At 39.3% G+C, this 14,605-nt stretch overlaps 1 protein-coding gene across 9 annotated transcripts in view; it reads right to left on the bottom strand.

Moving 5' to 3' along the window:
• The window catches only part of FILIP1 (filamin A interacting protein 1), a 99,103-nt gene that overhangs the window by 48,994 nt on the left and 35,504 nt on the right, over positions 1-14,605 (bottom strand). For all 9 annotated transcript variants that reach the window (XM_020785813.3, XM_078385712.1, XM_078385718.1 and 6 more), the window contains one exon: positions 3,772-4,050. In XM_020785813.3, the coding sequence (XP_020641472.3) occupies positions 3,772-4,044 (273 nt within the window). In that variant the 5' untranslated portion in view covers positions 4,045-4,050. The remainder of the gene's footprint in view (positions 1-3,771; positions 4,051-14,605) is intronic.

The following is a 14,605-nucleotide window of genomic DNA, read 5'->3' as shown; positions in this document are numbered from 1 at the left end:
GTCCTGTGACATTCAGATTTGATTCAGATCAAATTGTATTAGCTAATAATTATAAACTTATTGGATTGTTTAGATACCAGTTGTTCAAGCATCTGGTGTGACTTTTCTTTCACATTTTCCATATTTAATCCACACAACATCAGAAGATGAGGTCAATGGAGGACATTCCATAGCACTTGTTCTGTTTTAGCCAATAGGTGGAGCCTGAAACCCAGATACAAAGCAGGATTCCTGAAAGAGGATTAGATGTTTTGTATTTGTTCTCATTTAAATGAACTTTTGATAAGGCAAATATTTTGCTCAAGCCCCATTCCTAAGCAAAAGAGCATAAGAGCGAAATCCACACAGGGTCCCCAGTGTGATTGGCTAAGACAGTGCAAGAAAGAGAACCAAATGAGGCATCACAGGAACTGCTGGATAGCTCAGTAGTTGTTGGGAGTTTGATTCCAGAATGTGCCTCCTTGAATGATCCATAGGGTCTCTTCCGGCTCTGGAGTTCTAAGACTTTTCCGTTCCTACTCCAACATAGTTGAGGCAGGTCCATGTCAATCTGTGAAAGCAACTATAATAACATATGCATCTATATGGTTGGAGCTACATGGTATACTGCGTGCACTATACAGTGGACCCTTGACTTATGGAATTAATCTGTATTGGAACGGTGGCTGCAGGTCGAAAAGTCTGTAGGTCGAGGCTCCATTGACCTGCAATGCATTGAAAACCGATTAATCCATAACCGGCCGTTTTTGTTCCATTTTGGTTTTTTTCTCGGTCTGTAGATTGATTCTCCAGCTGCAAGTCGAACCTAAATTTTGCAGCCAGGGAAGTCTGTAACTCGAAAAGTCTGTAAGTTGAGCCATCTGTAAGTCGAGGGTCCACTGTACAGTAAGTATTGAACTATATTAAGGGGCTGCTTTAGACCACTGCCCATCACAATGCTTGTGTAAGGCAGGTTCCATGTCACTGCATCCTCCTTTGCTCCCCAGACGTTTCTCTTGAGGCCAAGGGCTTTCAGAAGAGGCCTGGGATATGGAGAGGGGCTTGCAATGGGTATGGGGAAGGTCGCTTCTGTCAGCAGAACTCCACTGCTTCTACTTATCCCTGCATGACTTCTAGGGCTGACCCAATGTATTTTGCTGCCCAGAGCCAAGAACAAATCAACATTCCTCACATTCCATGCACAAAAGCCAACAACTCAGAGAGAGCTTATCAATGGCTCCTTCTCAAACTGGGAGGAGGTAGCAAGTGAGGCACCACAATGCTCAGTCCTTAGGATGATGCTCTTCAACATTTTTATTAACAATTTGGGTGAGGGAGTGCAAGGAATATTTATCAGATTTGCAAATGATATAAAACAGGGTGGGAAAATAATAGATAGCATAATTTTTAACGGGAAGAGTCAGGCTGACCTTCACTCTTGCCATATAGTGTGATAGCTTATATTCCTACAGGGTAGAATTGCAGATATATGCGTTGGTGCCTGCTTTGAGGATGGGTCTGAAATGCTAAATCTCCACACCACTGAGCATGGAACATGGGGCAGACATAAAACTCGACATAAAAGTTGTATGCCTATTTCAACACAGCAGATTGGAACAGTAATTTTGGAAATCTCTCTCTCAGATGCTGTCTAAGTGATTCTGGGCATTGTAGTCCAAAAAAAATCATTTGCAAGCTATGTTCAGTATTATTGGAATACATCTGATGGCATCTCTTAAATGCAGATTAACCTCTATAAATAATGATACTGAGCAAATCACTGTCTGAAAATAATTATAGGCAACAAAGAGCAAAACATATAACATGCTGTGGTATATGATATCATTTTACTAGATGGAAAGCCCTGCCAGAATCTTCACAATGGCTGGTTTTGCACTTGGCTTATCATCATCTTGTCTCAGGCCAGACTTGGCTTGCCCACTCCCCTGGATTCAACAGCATGGAGTCATCCATCTTAAAACTCATGAGGGAAATTACATATCCCCTCATTTTTTTTCTAAACACAAACACACAGCTCTGAGAATCAATTATTTCAACACCTATGTTCACATGACCACATCAGCAAAAGCAGAAAAGAAGATTTAAATTGAATTTCACTGCCTGTTTTTTTTGGGGGGGGGATGGGAAAGCATGATATGGGTTTCTGATATCCTTCATCTGTTTCTGTAATTTTACAAGGGAAAATCATGGGATTAGTGCTGCTGTGAGACGGACGTTATGGGCTACCAGGGTCCTCGTTTTGTTCCAGGAGATCTTGCGGATTAATTTAGACCTCTCATTTTCCTTGACCTTTGGTCTTTCTGGACCTCAGAGAGGAGACCATCTTTTCCGTTTTTCCAAGAATTCCCTTGAATTCTTAGTTCTATACAGTTGCTCCCTGCTTGTGCATAGGTTTAAGGTGTGGGGGGGAATATGTGGGAATCCAGCTAGCTCCAAACACAACACCTTCTTGCACTTCCGTCTCCCTCCTGTCAGGGAGACATACACTGCTTGTTTAAACATTAGAACAATTATAGGGGATATAGAAAATGCCCTAAAAACTGCCTTAAAAGTAAAGTACTTTCAAACTTGTGGCATGAAGATATTGTTTACTACAATCCAGTCTGGCAAGCATGTCTTTGGCAATCTCTGTTTCCATTTTGTTTTCTAATCTATAAACAAGAGTAATGGAAATAGTAAATACTGACATCTGATGGGTAATTAGTGTAAATACATTTTGTTTTGCTTCTGGGCAGGTGTGTGACATTGTTTATCATTTTGCTTAATGGCAGGCCCATTGCCATTGAGCGACTAATGTAAACAAAAGCTGCTGCTAAATAGCAACAACCTCTGCTTGGATGCAATAGCTATTGTTTTCTGGCAGAATTAAGTAACAAATATTAGAATATATAAATAAATTGTGTTTTTTTCACACTGGGCATCAATGAGAGGAATCAGAGTGAGTTGTGGCTGAAAGACCATTTTATCCAAGGCCACCGATTAAAAAAGCAGGTCCAGAAAGTAAACAAATTGATTTCACTTAGGCTGAAAAATGAGCATGGATATTTTTCTGTGTGTCTCAATATCCCTGGAGTTTAATGTTTTTAAAACCTTACATATTTGTATTCTTGATTACGTTAATATTTTAGAAGATGTAGCTCTTGCCCTAGATTGCATTTTAAACAATCACATTGTTCTCTTTTACTTTTAAACTTTTATTTTTGAAATAAACTTTTATTCTTGAAAGGAGATGTTTCTGTAATTTTAAGTTTTGCCTGTGACTCCTCAAAACTTATATGATTTTAATATTATTAGATTTCATGTTATGCTTACAGAATCTAAAAGCTATGTAGAAATAAAATGCTTTGTAGAAACTTAAGAAGTTTTGGAAGCGGCATGGAATTATTGCAATAAAGAAAACACTTGTACTTCAAGTGAATTTTGGAAATGATTGTCTATGTCTGATCATGGGAATTCAGTAGGTATCGTTGGTTGAAGATGCTTATAGAACCCTTTGTAGACACTTGTGCTGAACATATGATGGTCTAAAAGGCAGGCAGATATACAAAGAAATTGGGAGGTAGGATGGGTGTGTCAACATCCATTTCTCCCCATTCACCCTACACATGAGCCTATAAATACTTGGGAGAAGAGACAGCTTCTGCTCAAAAACTTACAGCAAGGGAGAACACACCACACATCTGATGTCTTATATCTTATGCAAAGGCATCAAAGTCTTTTGCAGTTTATATATATATTTTAAAAAAGATAAAGAAAACAATTCTGGTATACCTGAAGTTCTCCTTCCATTATACTGAGGAGCCGGATCAGGTCCTCTTTAGAGAGTTCTATCGATTTCTTGGTTTTCCGTTCATTAGGACTTGATAATTTGCTGTGCTTCTTGACCGTTCCTGAGCCTGGTGCCTCATCCTCTTTCCGATTAGATTTGACTTTTTTCTTTCCATCTTCCTGAATGTTTTGGTTATCTGTGGTGCAGATAATGGGCTTTGATTTTGAGAAATGCCCATTGGATGAGCTTTCTCCACCTTGGTTTCGGGACCTCATCCTGACCTGGACATGGAAAAAACAAAACAAATAAACATTATGAAGGACAAGATTGTCTTTAAAATTTAAAAACGTATGGCAAATTTTAGTTTTATTTTATAAACAAACACATTTTTATATTTGTACTCTGCTGTCCCATATTCACAAACGTCTCAAAATGACTAGCAATGAATCAATAATAAAAATATGAAACATGGCACAAATACTCTTTTACATCATAATAATTAAGCCATAAAATACAATTAAACTTAAAAAAATTCATGTGAAATCCAAAGAGATTCCATATGCAGCTCGAGAGTGCTGGAAAATGAGCTGACTGAACAATGGTTACCAATGAGTACAAAATTTTAGGAATAAGGAATAGCAATTACCCATTTTGAAGTGAATTTAAACTTGAAAAGACTTTTAGTAAATAGAACATCATCAAACATTAGGAGAAGCAACCATTCTAAAAATGAAGGAATATGGCAAACCACAGCTGTAATCCTAAGGACTTTTACTCGGTAGGGAGTAAGCCCCATTGACGACAACAATTATTTTCTCCTAAGTAAATATGCACATCAGTGTACAAAATGATTTTCTGAACAGCTCCAGTGCACAGTGGCAGATTCCCTTTGTGTTGCTACATGTTGGACTCACAATGAAGGTGCAACTACACTGCTGAATTAAATCAGGAGCTGGTTTGGGGGGGGGGTTGGAAACTGGTGTAACATCCCATGGTTTTGCGTCAGTGTGTGCATCCTCATAAACTGCTGGATAGCTCAGTGAGTTAGGCATCTGGCTGTGGAGCCAGAAGTTGGGAGTTCGTTTCCCCACTATGCCTCCCTGACAAGGGCTGGATTCGAGGATCCGTAATCCATAGGGTCCCTTCCAGCTCTGCAGTTCTAAGATAAGATGGCTTTGTCCAGCCATCAGGAATTCCACGGAGCTGAGAGTGGGGACACAGCAGACTGGCAAGGGGGAGTTTCCAGGAAGAGGCATCTCTCCAGGGATGAGACCAGGCTGCCAGCAAGACACAAAGTCACTTACATACGTTCCATAGCAGAGGAGGTAGCTTCAGGGCTTGCTTTGCTGGTGCACCAGAGGTGTCAAGGGAGCAAGGATCATGAGTTTTAGCCCAGTTGCCAGGGGTGACAGCAGCAGCACCTGTCCCCAGTCTCTGGGGGGGGGGGGTTATAATTTCTTTTTTGTATATAAGTTTTGAACTGGCATAGCCATAGATCAAGGCAGCACTAAAATAAAAATGGATTGACGGGGAGAAGAGTTCAGACGGGAGGGTATCCTGACATTGAAAACTCATCGGCACCCATTTCAGCAAACTCTGGCAACCTCTACAGACAATATTTACACCAACACAGGCAATCACATATGCATAAATGATTTTTTTAAAGCATAACCAGAATTAATTTAAAACATACAAGCCTGATGTGGGTGTTTAAAAACACGCTTCATGCCTGAAATAATGTGTGCTTAGCTGTATATCGTGTAGATGGAGATTTTTAAATTGCTTTCAAGCATGCTAAACCCAGTGCAAAAACTTGAGTGTGATTGAGTCCTTCGTCACATTGAGAGCAGACTCATTGAAATCCTTGCACATGAGTTAGCTATGAATAGCTTAAGTCCAAACAATTGCAGTCAGCCATTCTATATATGGGTACACTGACGTTTTGCTAAATTCAGTAAACATTCCCTAGTACAAGTGCCAAGATCGAGAAAAAGCTACTGTTTTTCTATCCGCAGCTGTATATTGACCTTCCCTAGCGAAGACATTACTAAGAGCCAAACTACACAAAACACTGAGCTTGTAATTAGACAATGATACCGAGGTTTCCCTTCACAGCTCTGAGCCTGAACCGAGTTGCAAATAATGCCCATGGTTACCTCTGAATGGGCATAAAAGACATCTGACTGTCTTCTATGGCTTCAGAAAGCAATGCTTCTATGTGTAGTTGATAGTCTCAGATAGCTTGCTCCTGATATTGCATGCACAAAAAATTAGTGTTCAATATCCCACATAATATCTAAGCATATTATTGTTGTCATGTGCTGTTAGGGTGACCGCTTATACAGTACATCACCAAAATAGAAGATAAGGGGATTCAGCATTTACATAACATTTGCATCAGCTAATTTGGATGTGTAGACACAAATTCAGTATCTCTGGCCACAATTTGAAAACAAAAACAAAACAACGATGTATATGTCCATTCAATTTGCAGTCCCGGTTGACAGGCAAATGCAGGGCCCTTGCTTTCGCTTTTCAAGGTTCTGTGTCACTACACTGGCCTCAAATTGAACAGCATTTCAAGCAAAGACTGCTTTCAAATAAGTAATTTTCTTCTATAAGTCAGGGCACGTGGATATCATATGAATCATTAACATCTGCAGTACCACGCCTGGGTCACTTGGCTGCCATACCAAAATTGTGGGTTGGAATTTCAATTTGATGACTAGAAACCTTTTCAGATGTAAGTCTACTCTGGATGCTCTCCCAGCAGGAAAGGTGTGGGAAGGAGGCAATATTTGCCAGTCTCCTCGGTCTCTAGGATTTTCATGGTCAGGCTAACATCCTTCAACTGCTCCCTCTTTCTCTAACAAATAACATCTCACCTTAGATTTGGAGTGTCCCCCCAACCTTCCGAACAGATTGTGGGGAAGGAATGGAGGGTTATGCAGCAGCAGGAGAAAAATTAGCACGGTATCTTGTTCTGTCTACAAGTTGTTGCTGGAACTCAACCTAGTGTCTTCTTTTGCTCATATAAAAAGGATAACAAGGAATTTGTTTTGTTTTATTGATGTACAGAGCCAGAAAACAGAAAAAGATTTTTATTTTGGTTGGTTGGAGGGTAGCTATAAGAACAATGGTCTTGGCCATATATTTGATGTTACATTCTTGAAAGCATTAATAAAATACCCTCACATACCCAGAAATATTCTTTCACACCCATACCCCCCCCCCGAAATACCCCTTATGAATGGGAACAATACCTGGAGAGTTCAGGAAACACTTGAGACCTCAAGTCTGTGGTGGAAAAATAAACACTGGCTGATGTTTCCTCTCAGGCTAGTTCAGCGTGCTTCGTGCTAATGAGCAGAGCATTTCAGCTCTGTTTCCTTTTCAGGAATGAATGCATGGACCTTAGTGTGATTCTGATTTTCTGTGAGATTTACCCCCCCCCCCCACACACACACACACTAAAAAAAACTTAAGAACTCATCAGTTTAATGACTGTGGGATAAAAAGACAATATTAGGAGCAATGAAAATGACCCACAGGTATACAAGTTGTTCAGTTCTCTGGATCTCCTTGTTTGGCGAGCTGGTACAAAACCAAGGAATCCAGGAAGAAAAAATAAAGTCAGAAAGTCTGATGAAATGTTGTAGAGGAGAGGTCTACAGTTAAATTCAGTCCCAAGATGGAGATTGCAGGCTGGACAGCTGAAATGCCTGACATATCAAACCAAGGATGCAAGGGAACCATGGCTATCAGTGAACAAGCAGTGTGCAGCTGAATTCTGCTAGACCATTTCCATTAAGCTTTGCTCCACAGTTGCTTTGGTTGTGGGCTAGCAGCTGGCTACTTGCATTTAGAGTGTTCCCTCCCACTAAAGCACAGAAGCTATGAACAAAGCTGGAATTCATCTTCCAGTTGCTTCAGAAGGGAACAATCCTGAAAGGAAGAAGCTCATTTAGCCACTCCTGCTGCAAATGGGAGCGATCAAGCAGTATGCACTAACCTGATACTTATTCATCACAAGCCAAGATTACTATGGATTCCTGAATTGCCCTAACATATCATGGAAATGCACCCAATGAGTTCGTAATGGGGGTTTCACACATTGTTATTATGCGCCATCAAGTGACCTCCGACTTATGGCAACCCTATGAATGAGATATCTCCAAAATGTCCTGTCCTCCACAGCCCTACTCAGCTCTTTTAAACAAAAACCCATGGTTCCTTTAGGGGGTTAATCCAACTTGTATTTGGTTTTCCTTTTTTTTCCTGCTGCATTCAAGCTTTCCCAGCATCACTGCCTTTTCCAGAGAATCTTGCCTTCTCAAGGTATACCCAAAGGAGCATATCATTTTACCTCCAGAGATAGTTCAGGCTTGATTTAATCTAGGACTTACTTGCTCATCTTTCTGGCAGTCCAGGGTATCCACAAAGCTCTCCTCTAGCATTTCAAACAAGCCAATTTTTGTCTTGTCGACTTTCCTTTCTGTCTAGCTTTCACACACCCATACATGGTGATTGGTAGTACAAGGGTATTGGGCTATTCTTTTGTTTTCCACATTTGTTGGCATATTCTTGCTAGGATTTTGATAGATTCAGTCTCTGTGACTTGTAATAGTTTCAATAGCATTTCATCTACCCCTGGTGATTTATTTCTTCCCAGTGCTTTCAGGGCAGCTTTCAATTTACTTTCTAGAACTGTAGGTTCTTTGACATAGGATTCCTCTTCAAAGGAGTCTGCCAGGAGTCATTTCTGCTGTATAGATGTTCAGTACACTGTTTGTCCTTTCTATTTATTTTCTTCTTGTAAGATAACGTGCTTCTCAATCTAGGTTTAAAATTCCCTTTGATTTCTCAGATCTTCTGGAAAACATCTCTAGCTTTTCCCCTTTTGTTGTTTTCCTCTCTTTGGATATTGTAATAGTTTTGTTTGTCTCCATGTGAAAATTGTTGAAATACTGCATTCAAAGTTCTGACCCTAATTCTGTGATTTGTTTCTTGCCTGTCCTTGACAATTTTTTTACATCACCCATCTAAGTTTTTCTTTTCCTTTTATTACAGGAATTGTCTTTTTCTATTCTTCCGTAATAATATCTCTGGTTTCAATCCATAGTTTGCCTGGTCAATTGAGTTTAATAATGCACATTTGTTCCTTATGTGGACTTTAGATTCATCAGGAATGTTGCTTAAATTATATTTTGGCACTACAGTTCCTTTAATGTGCCCCTCCCAAGTTTTATTCTAATGTTGGATTATTTATTTATTTATTTATTTATTTATTTATTTATTTATTTATTTATTTATTTATTTATTTATTTATTTATTTATTTATTTACTGCCTCGTTGATGTTGACACTCTCTGGGTGGCTTACAATATTCAATTATAAAAGCCCACAATATATCACATTACCACAACCTGTTCCTGGTCTTATTTTGGCAGAGATAACCCAGCTTCTTCATCTACTGCTTCCAATTATGTAGTCAATTTTATTTCTATAATTACCATTTATTAAAGTCCATGTGTGAAGTCTTCTGTTTAGTTGTTTGAAGCATGTATTTGCAATAAACAGCTTGCTGGCTTCACAGAACTATGTGGGTTGTTAATCTGCTTCATTTCTTTCCCCCAAGCCAAATTCGGTTCTGCTTTGTTCTTTGCTTTATATTCCAGTCATTTAAGCAGGCCTTGTTTTGGCGTTTGATCAAATTCCTCCTGGGTGCTTGCAAAAAAGCTTTCTACTTCATCTTTTTCGGTCATTGGAGGATAGACCTGAATGATGGTTATGCTGATGGTTTTTCCACAGAGTATAGTTGATATGATTAAGACCTTGCATTATAGCCCTTAATTGCCTGTACTACATCTTGCCTCAGTATTAGAGTCACTCTGTTTCTTCTAATTTTGTCATTCTCAGAGTAGAACACTTTGTAGTTGTCTGACTGAAAATGTCCGAATCAAATCCACTTTAGTTCACTGACACGAAGCACTGCAATGTTTCTTGCTTTATGGTTTGCAGTTTACCTTGATTCATACCAAGAGTATGATCCTCTGCATATACTGTATAAACAAAAGGATAGTGACAACTTTAAACCTAATGGATTTATTTTGGTGTGAAATTGCAATCCACTTCCTCAAGGTCACACTGACATAAAGCTGTAAGTCTTGAAGATGCCAAAAACAATGCTTTTTACTTTATTTTGTTCCATTTTTTCATACATGCTATTTTTGTTTTTGTTTGTTTGTTTGTTTGATTCATATTAAACAAATTAAAAATTGGTGGCAGTTGAATAAAAGGCTGGAAGTCAGCAGATTCTTAAACTGGAAGATCTTGAAAAGCCTGATGAAACAGATGTGTTCTCTTTTTTTAATTTTCTTGAAAGACCAAGGTGAAGACCAGGCAAATTTTAGTTGGCTGCTCATTCCAGAGCTGTGGCCTTCTCAGTCAGGTGCAACTGCTCCTCCTTCCCGGCTTCCCTCAGGGTTAATGTCTCAGCCATCCAGCCAGGGAGGAAGGAGTAGGATGAGCAGTTCCAGCCAGTAGTAGGCATTCTGTCATGTAATGAGATAAATTCACAGGGCCATCTGTTTGAAAAATCCTGCTCATACTCACTCAGAAATAAAAGCTACTGTGTCCAGTAGGGCTTAATGTCTCTAGTCAGTGATGGTTGTAGCTTAAATTGCATAAACCTTCCTGTAAACCTACTAGATGGGCAGTAAAGGAAAGGAGTTAACCATGCCTGAAAACACCAAAGTAAGAGAAATCCATGAAGTGGTATCATGTCAGCCCCTACTGAGGAACAAAATGTGGACAGAATCAATAATAAATCCTTCAAATCCTACATTAACAGTTAAAATTCTTGTTATTCCTGGTTACACAACATTTTATATTAACATTTACCCCAGATTCTAATACATGCCTTTTAACATAGCGATGGCAATGTTGGGTCCAAAGAAACCATTCAAAACCACTAAAATATTTATTATTATTTATTTAACTTGTATGACACACACACTACCCAAAGGTCTCTGGGTGGCTTACAACAATGTAAAATATGTATTCAATTCTAAAATTGGAAACAAATCCTATCTATAAGTGTTTGTGGTAAATAAACAAAAGTTTCTTTTTTTTCTTAAAAGCTCATAGTCATGTTGTTTTCATTAACAAAAAATGTTTCAATTTTTTTCAGCACAGTGAATGGTATTCTCAATTTATGCAAGTGCACAAATGTCCCAGTTATTTACTAAAACCTTTGCTGTTCTACACAAACAGTCTTCAGTTTACAATAATTAGCAACACATGCACTTTGAATGATATGTCTTCTACATTAGCTTTACAAGAGATCAGAAGATACCGTTCCTTGGAATTTGCTGACGAGGAAGATGTCAGAAGAGGACAAAACTAATCTTGTTTTCTTTCATCTACAGTAAAATATACACACTAAACCTCTTGAGGAAACGGGTCAAATTAGATTAGGTTGTGACACCAGAAATACTTGTACAATCAGATAACAAAATAGGCTTTTTGCAATTTTGTGCAGACAGGAACCTAACAGAGAGACTCATGTCAGTTAAACCAGCTGGCTTTGGCTGGCATCTCACTTTTTTAAAAAGTGGCTTAAGCTACAGCAGTAAAGTAATAACTTATTACTCTATCTTCTTTTTTGGTGATATGGCAGTAGCTATCAACTCTGTCACTTTCACAGAATGCATTTGAGGGAAACTGGAGCATCTATAAACTCATCCGATCTCAGAGAATATCAGACGAGAAACATAAGACTCCTTCTGCTCCCTACAGAAACAGGAGAAGTTATATAATATAAAGGTTGAAGCCCCACAGGAGCAGAGATCTGCCTCCACATTGTCTTGGTAATCTAATCATAAAATAAAGCAACCAGTGCCCAACTAATAAAGCCTGACCATGTACCACAAGATCTTCAGTGTGGCTCTGTATTATCATCTCCCCACTTTTTTCTTTCCCATATCATGTCATTTGAAGTTTAAGAAAAGAAAATAAGTACCGGTATATCTTGCTCTGAATCTCCAGTCTCTTTCAGCATGGTTGACAAACAACCAAACAAATTAGCTGTTCTAGTCCTCCAAAGTAGGAAATATTTGCAATTTCTCTATTCAAAATACAAAAGTGACAGTGTGCCCTGTAATTTAAACATATCATGCATTTGATCATCCTACCATTTTTCCTAGAAGCATTCTTGATTGGTGTTACTCTTTCCTTTTCTTGTTCCGATATGGTGAGAACTCACTGATGTCATCGTATGTGGTAAACACACCATGTGAAATCATATACACAGCTGTTAGCACTCATTGTCTTGTTCTTCAGTTTTCCTGTCATTGCCACACCTTGTCCAGAAACCCAATGCTAATGCTTTACCCAGTAAGATTACATTTAAGGTTTCCACAAAGACCCATGTTTTCCCCAGGAGTATATTCTGTTCGTCTCGCAGCAGCAATGAACAGGGCAGCCAGTTCTTGTTAAACTGAAAAGCAGGGCAAGATCAGGGCACAGAGATTTTGTAAGAGGCAGAGTTTATCCAAGTCATTCTGCTGCCCGAGACAGTGGCTAATGCACTCTTTCCTCCATTTCACACACACACATCCCCAGTCAAGATGGACAGAACTCCAGATGACATCTGGAACAGAAAATCCAATAACTCTCTCTCTCTGCATCTGACAGCAAAAACACAATAATGATAAATTAAACAATAAATGGTTTGTTGTCCTTTCACGACACTCAAAATCAGCTCCTGAGGTACAGTGGTGGAAATGTTAGTTTTCTGGATTCTATGTGTTACTTTTCTGGACAGCTGTAACCATGCTGGCTGCAGAATTCAGAGAATTACAAAATTCACCAAGGTGACATTTCCAGGTGCTGCTGAGATGGTCATTTCAGTGTCAGAAAAAAAGAGAATACATATTATCTGAATTAACCTCCCCAAATAGAAATTCTTTTTAGAGATAGCTGCTATAGTAATCAGACTTGTAAATAAGGTCTGTGTTTCCCTTCTAATGGCTAAACACAAACAGAAGTGTGTGTTATGATGTTGACAGAGGAGTCCTCCGGGGCGGAGAAGCCTGAGGATGTGGAAGACCTTGTGGCCCAGACTCTCGAGGAACCTGGGACCAGATCCTGGACTCTCAGGGAACCAGCAGCCTGATCCTATAGGTAATGGGGACTCAGGAGCTGAGTTGTAAGAAGAGGTGGGACAGCATCCCAGCTCTTGGGAGTGAAGAAGGCCTCATTGTCTTCTACACTGAGCTTTAAAGTCCCTGCTTCGTCAGCTTCCTCTTTTCCTGAGCCTGGGACTTTATTAACCAGCCACTTTACTTTCCTCACTGAATGTGGAAGGAGACAGTATGTTAAATGCCAGATATGTCTCTATGATGGATGGCTTTCACCCTTGTCTCCCCAAAACACTTGATAAACACAATGGCAGAATCATACTGGTGTTTCCATAAGGATATAATCTGATGCGGCTAATTGCAGTGGATTGACAAGGTGCTGAACACGTCTTAGTTATATAGTTGGGTGCAAGAGATATACCCCGTTGCCTCAGCAATTAGCTACAATCAGTTGTAGTGAGTTATGCAAACACCAATAGGGCCCTGCTTCTTATTTACTTTGGGCTATTTATCAGTTCACCAGAGGTCATGGCTCCAGACTCTTCAAGGCTTTGAAAGCAAGCAGTCCAAAATGGGCCCAGAAACAAATAGACAAACCATGCTGATGAAACAAAATCAGAGTAGCATGACTGCAACTCTTAAAGTGGAGTGCCATGTTTCTATGAAGGTACATTGGAAAAGAATGCTCGGCATGATCAGCAAAGGATCCTCTGCATATGTTCGCAAGTGCATTTGTTTTGTTTTAATGGATAGCTGTTCTTTTCACTTCGTATCATACAGTAAAAAATTTGTTTATCAAAACTAATTATAATCCCAATGAATCAAAAGTGTTAGTAGAGTTTGCTTCGAAGGGACCAATAAACTACGGATACAACGTTTTATTCGTATTCCCAAGCAAACCACAAATGCATCCACATTCTGTGTAACCGACACACCAAAAGCAGGAAGTGAGGATAATGCTTTTTGAGTCAAAATCTCAGTAGCATTCTGCTGCTTTCACTGAAATGTCTGAGCACAAGCCAGATTCCCAGTAACTGTATTTCTAATCATTTAAAAAGCACTTTAGAGAGTTCAAAGCGCACCTCATGCTCTGACCAACAACAAAACTGGCAAGGTAGGCCAATGTTATCCTTATCCTGCAGATCAGGTGCTGAAATTAAGGGATTGTGACTTGTCTTCAAGTGAGATCATGGCAGGAGTGAAATATGAATCAGAGGCTTCCTGATTCACAACCCGTTCTTTCAACTGCTGCAGTTGCAGTGATATGTATGAGATGGTCATGTTGGATCACATCGAGAGCTTCACGTGCAGCATTTCATACAGAGAGAACAAATCTGCCATCACTATCATCCTCCCCAGCATCATCTTTGTTGTTACTGTCACGATTGTTGAATGAATAGTCTATTAATATTCTCTCTCTCTCTCTCTGTGTGTGTGTGTGTGTGTGTGAGAGAGAGAGAGAGAGAGAGAGAGAGAGACAGACAGACAGACAGACAGACAGACAGACATATTTATGTTAGGGATTGCTTCAAATCCTCTTATTTAGCAAGGTGCAAGGCATTTTTAAAATTGTAATATAATAATAAAAAACACATGCTACTGTGTCCAAGGCAATATAACATTATCTGTGCTGTCTGAAAGAAAGACACATCCTAACACATTAAATCTGATGTAGCCACTCAAACCCCATGTAT

Source organism: Pogona vitticeps, chromosome 1 (genome assembly GCF_051106095.1).
Source record: "Pogona vitticeps strain Pit_001003342236 chromosome 1, PviZW2.1, whole genome shotgun sequence".
NCBI classification, from domain to species: domain Eukaryota; kingdom Metazoa; phylum Chordata; class Lepidosauria; order Squamata; family Agamidae; genus Pogona; species Pogona vitticeps.
This window is presented reverse-complemented; position numbering and strand designations above follow the sequence as displayed.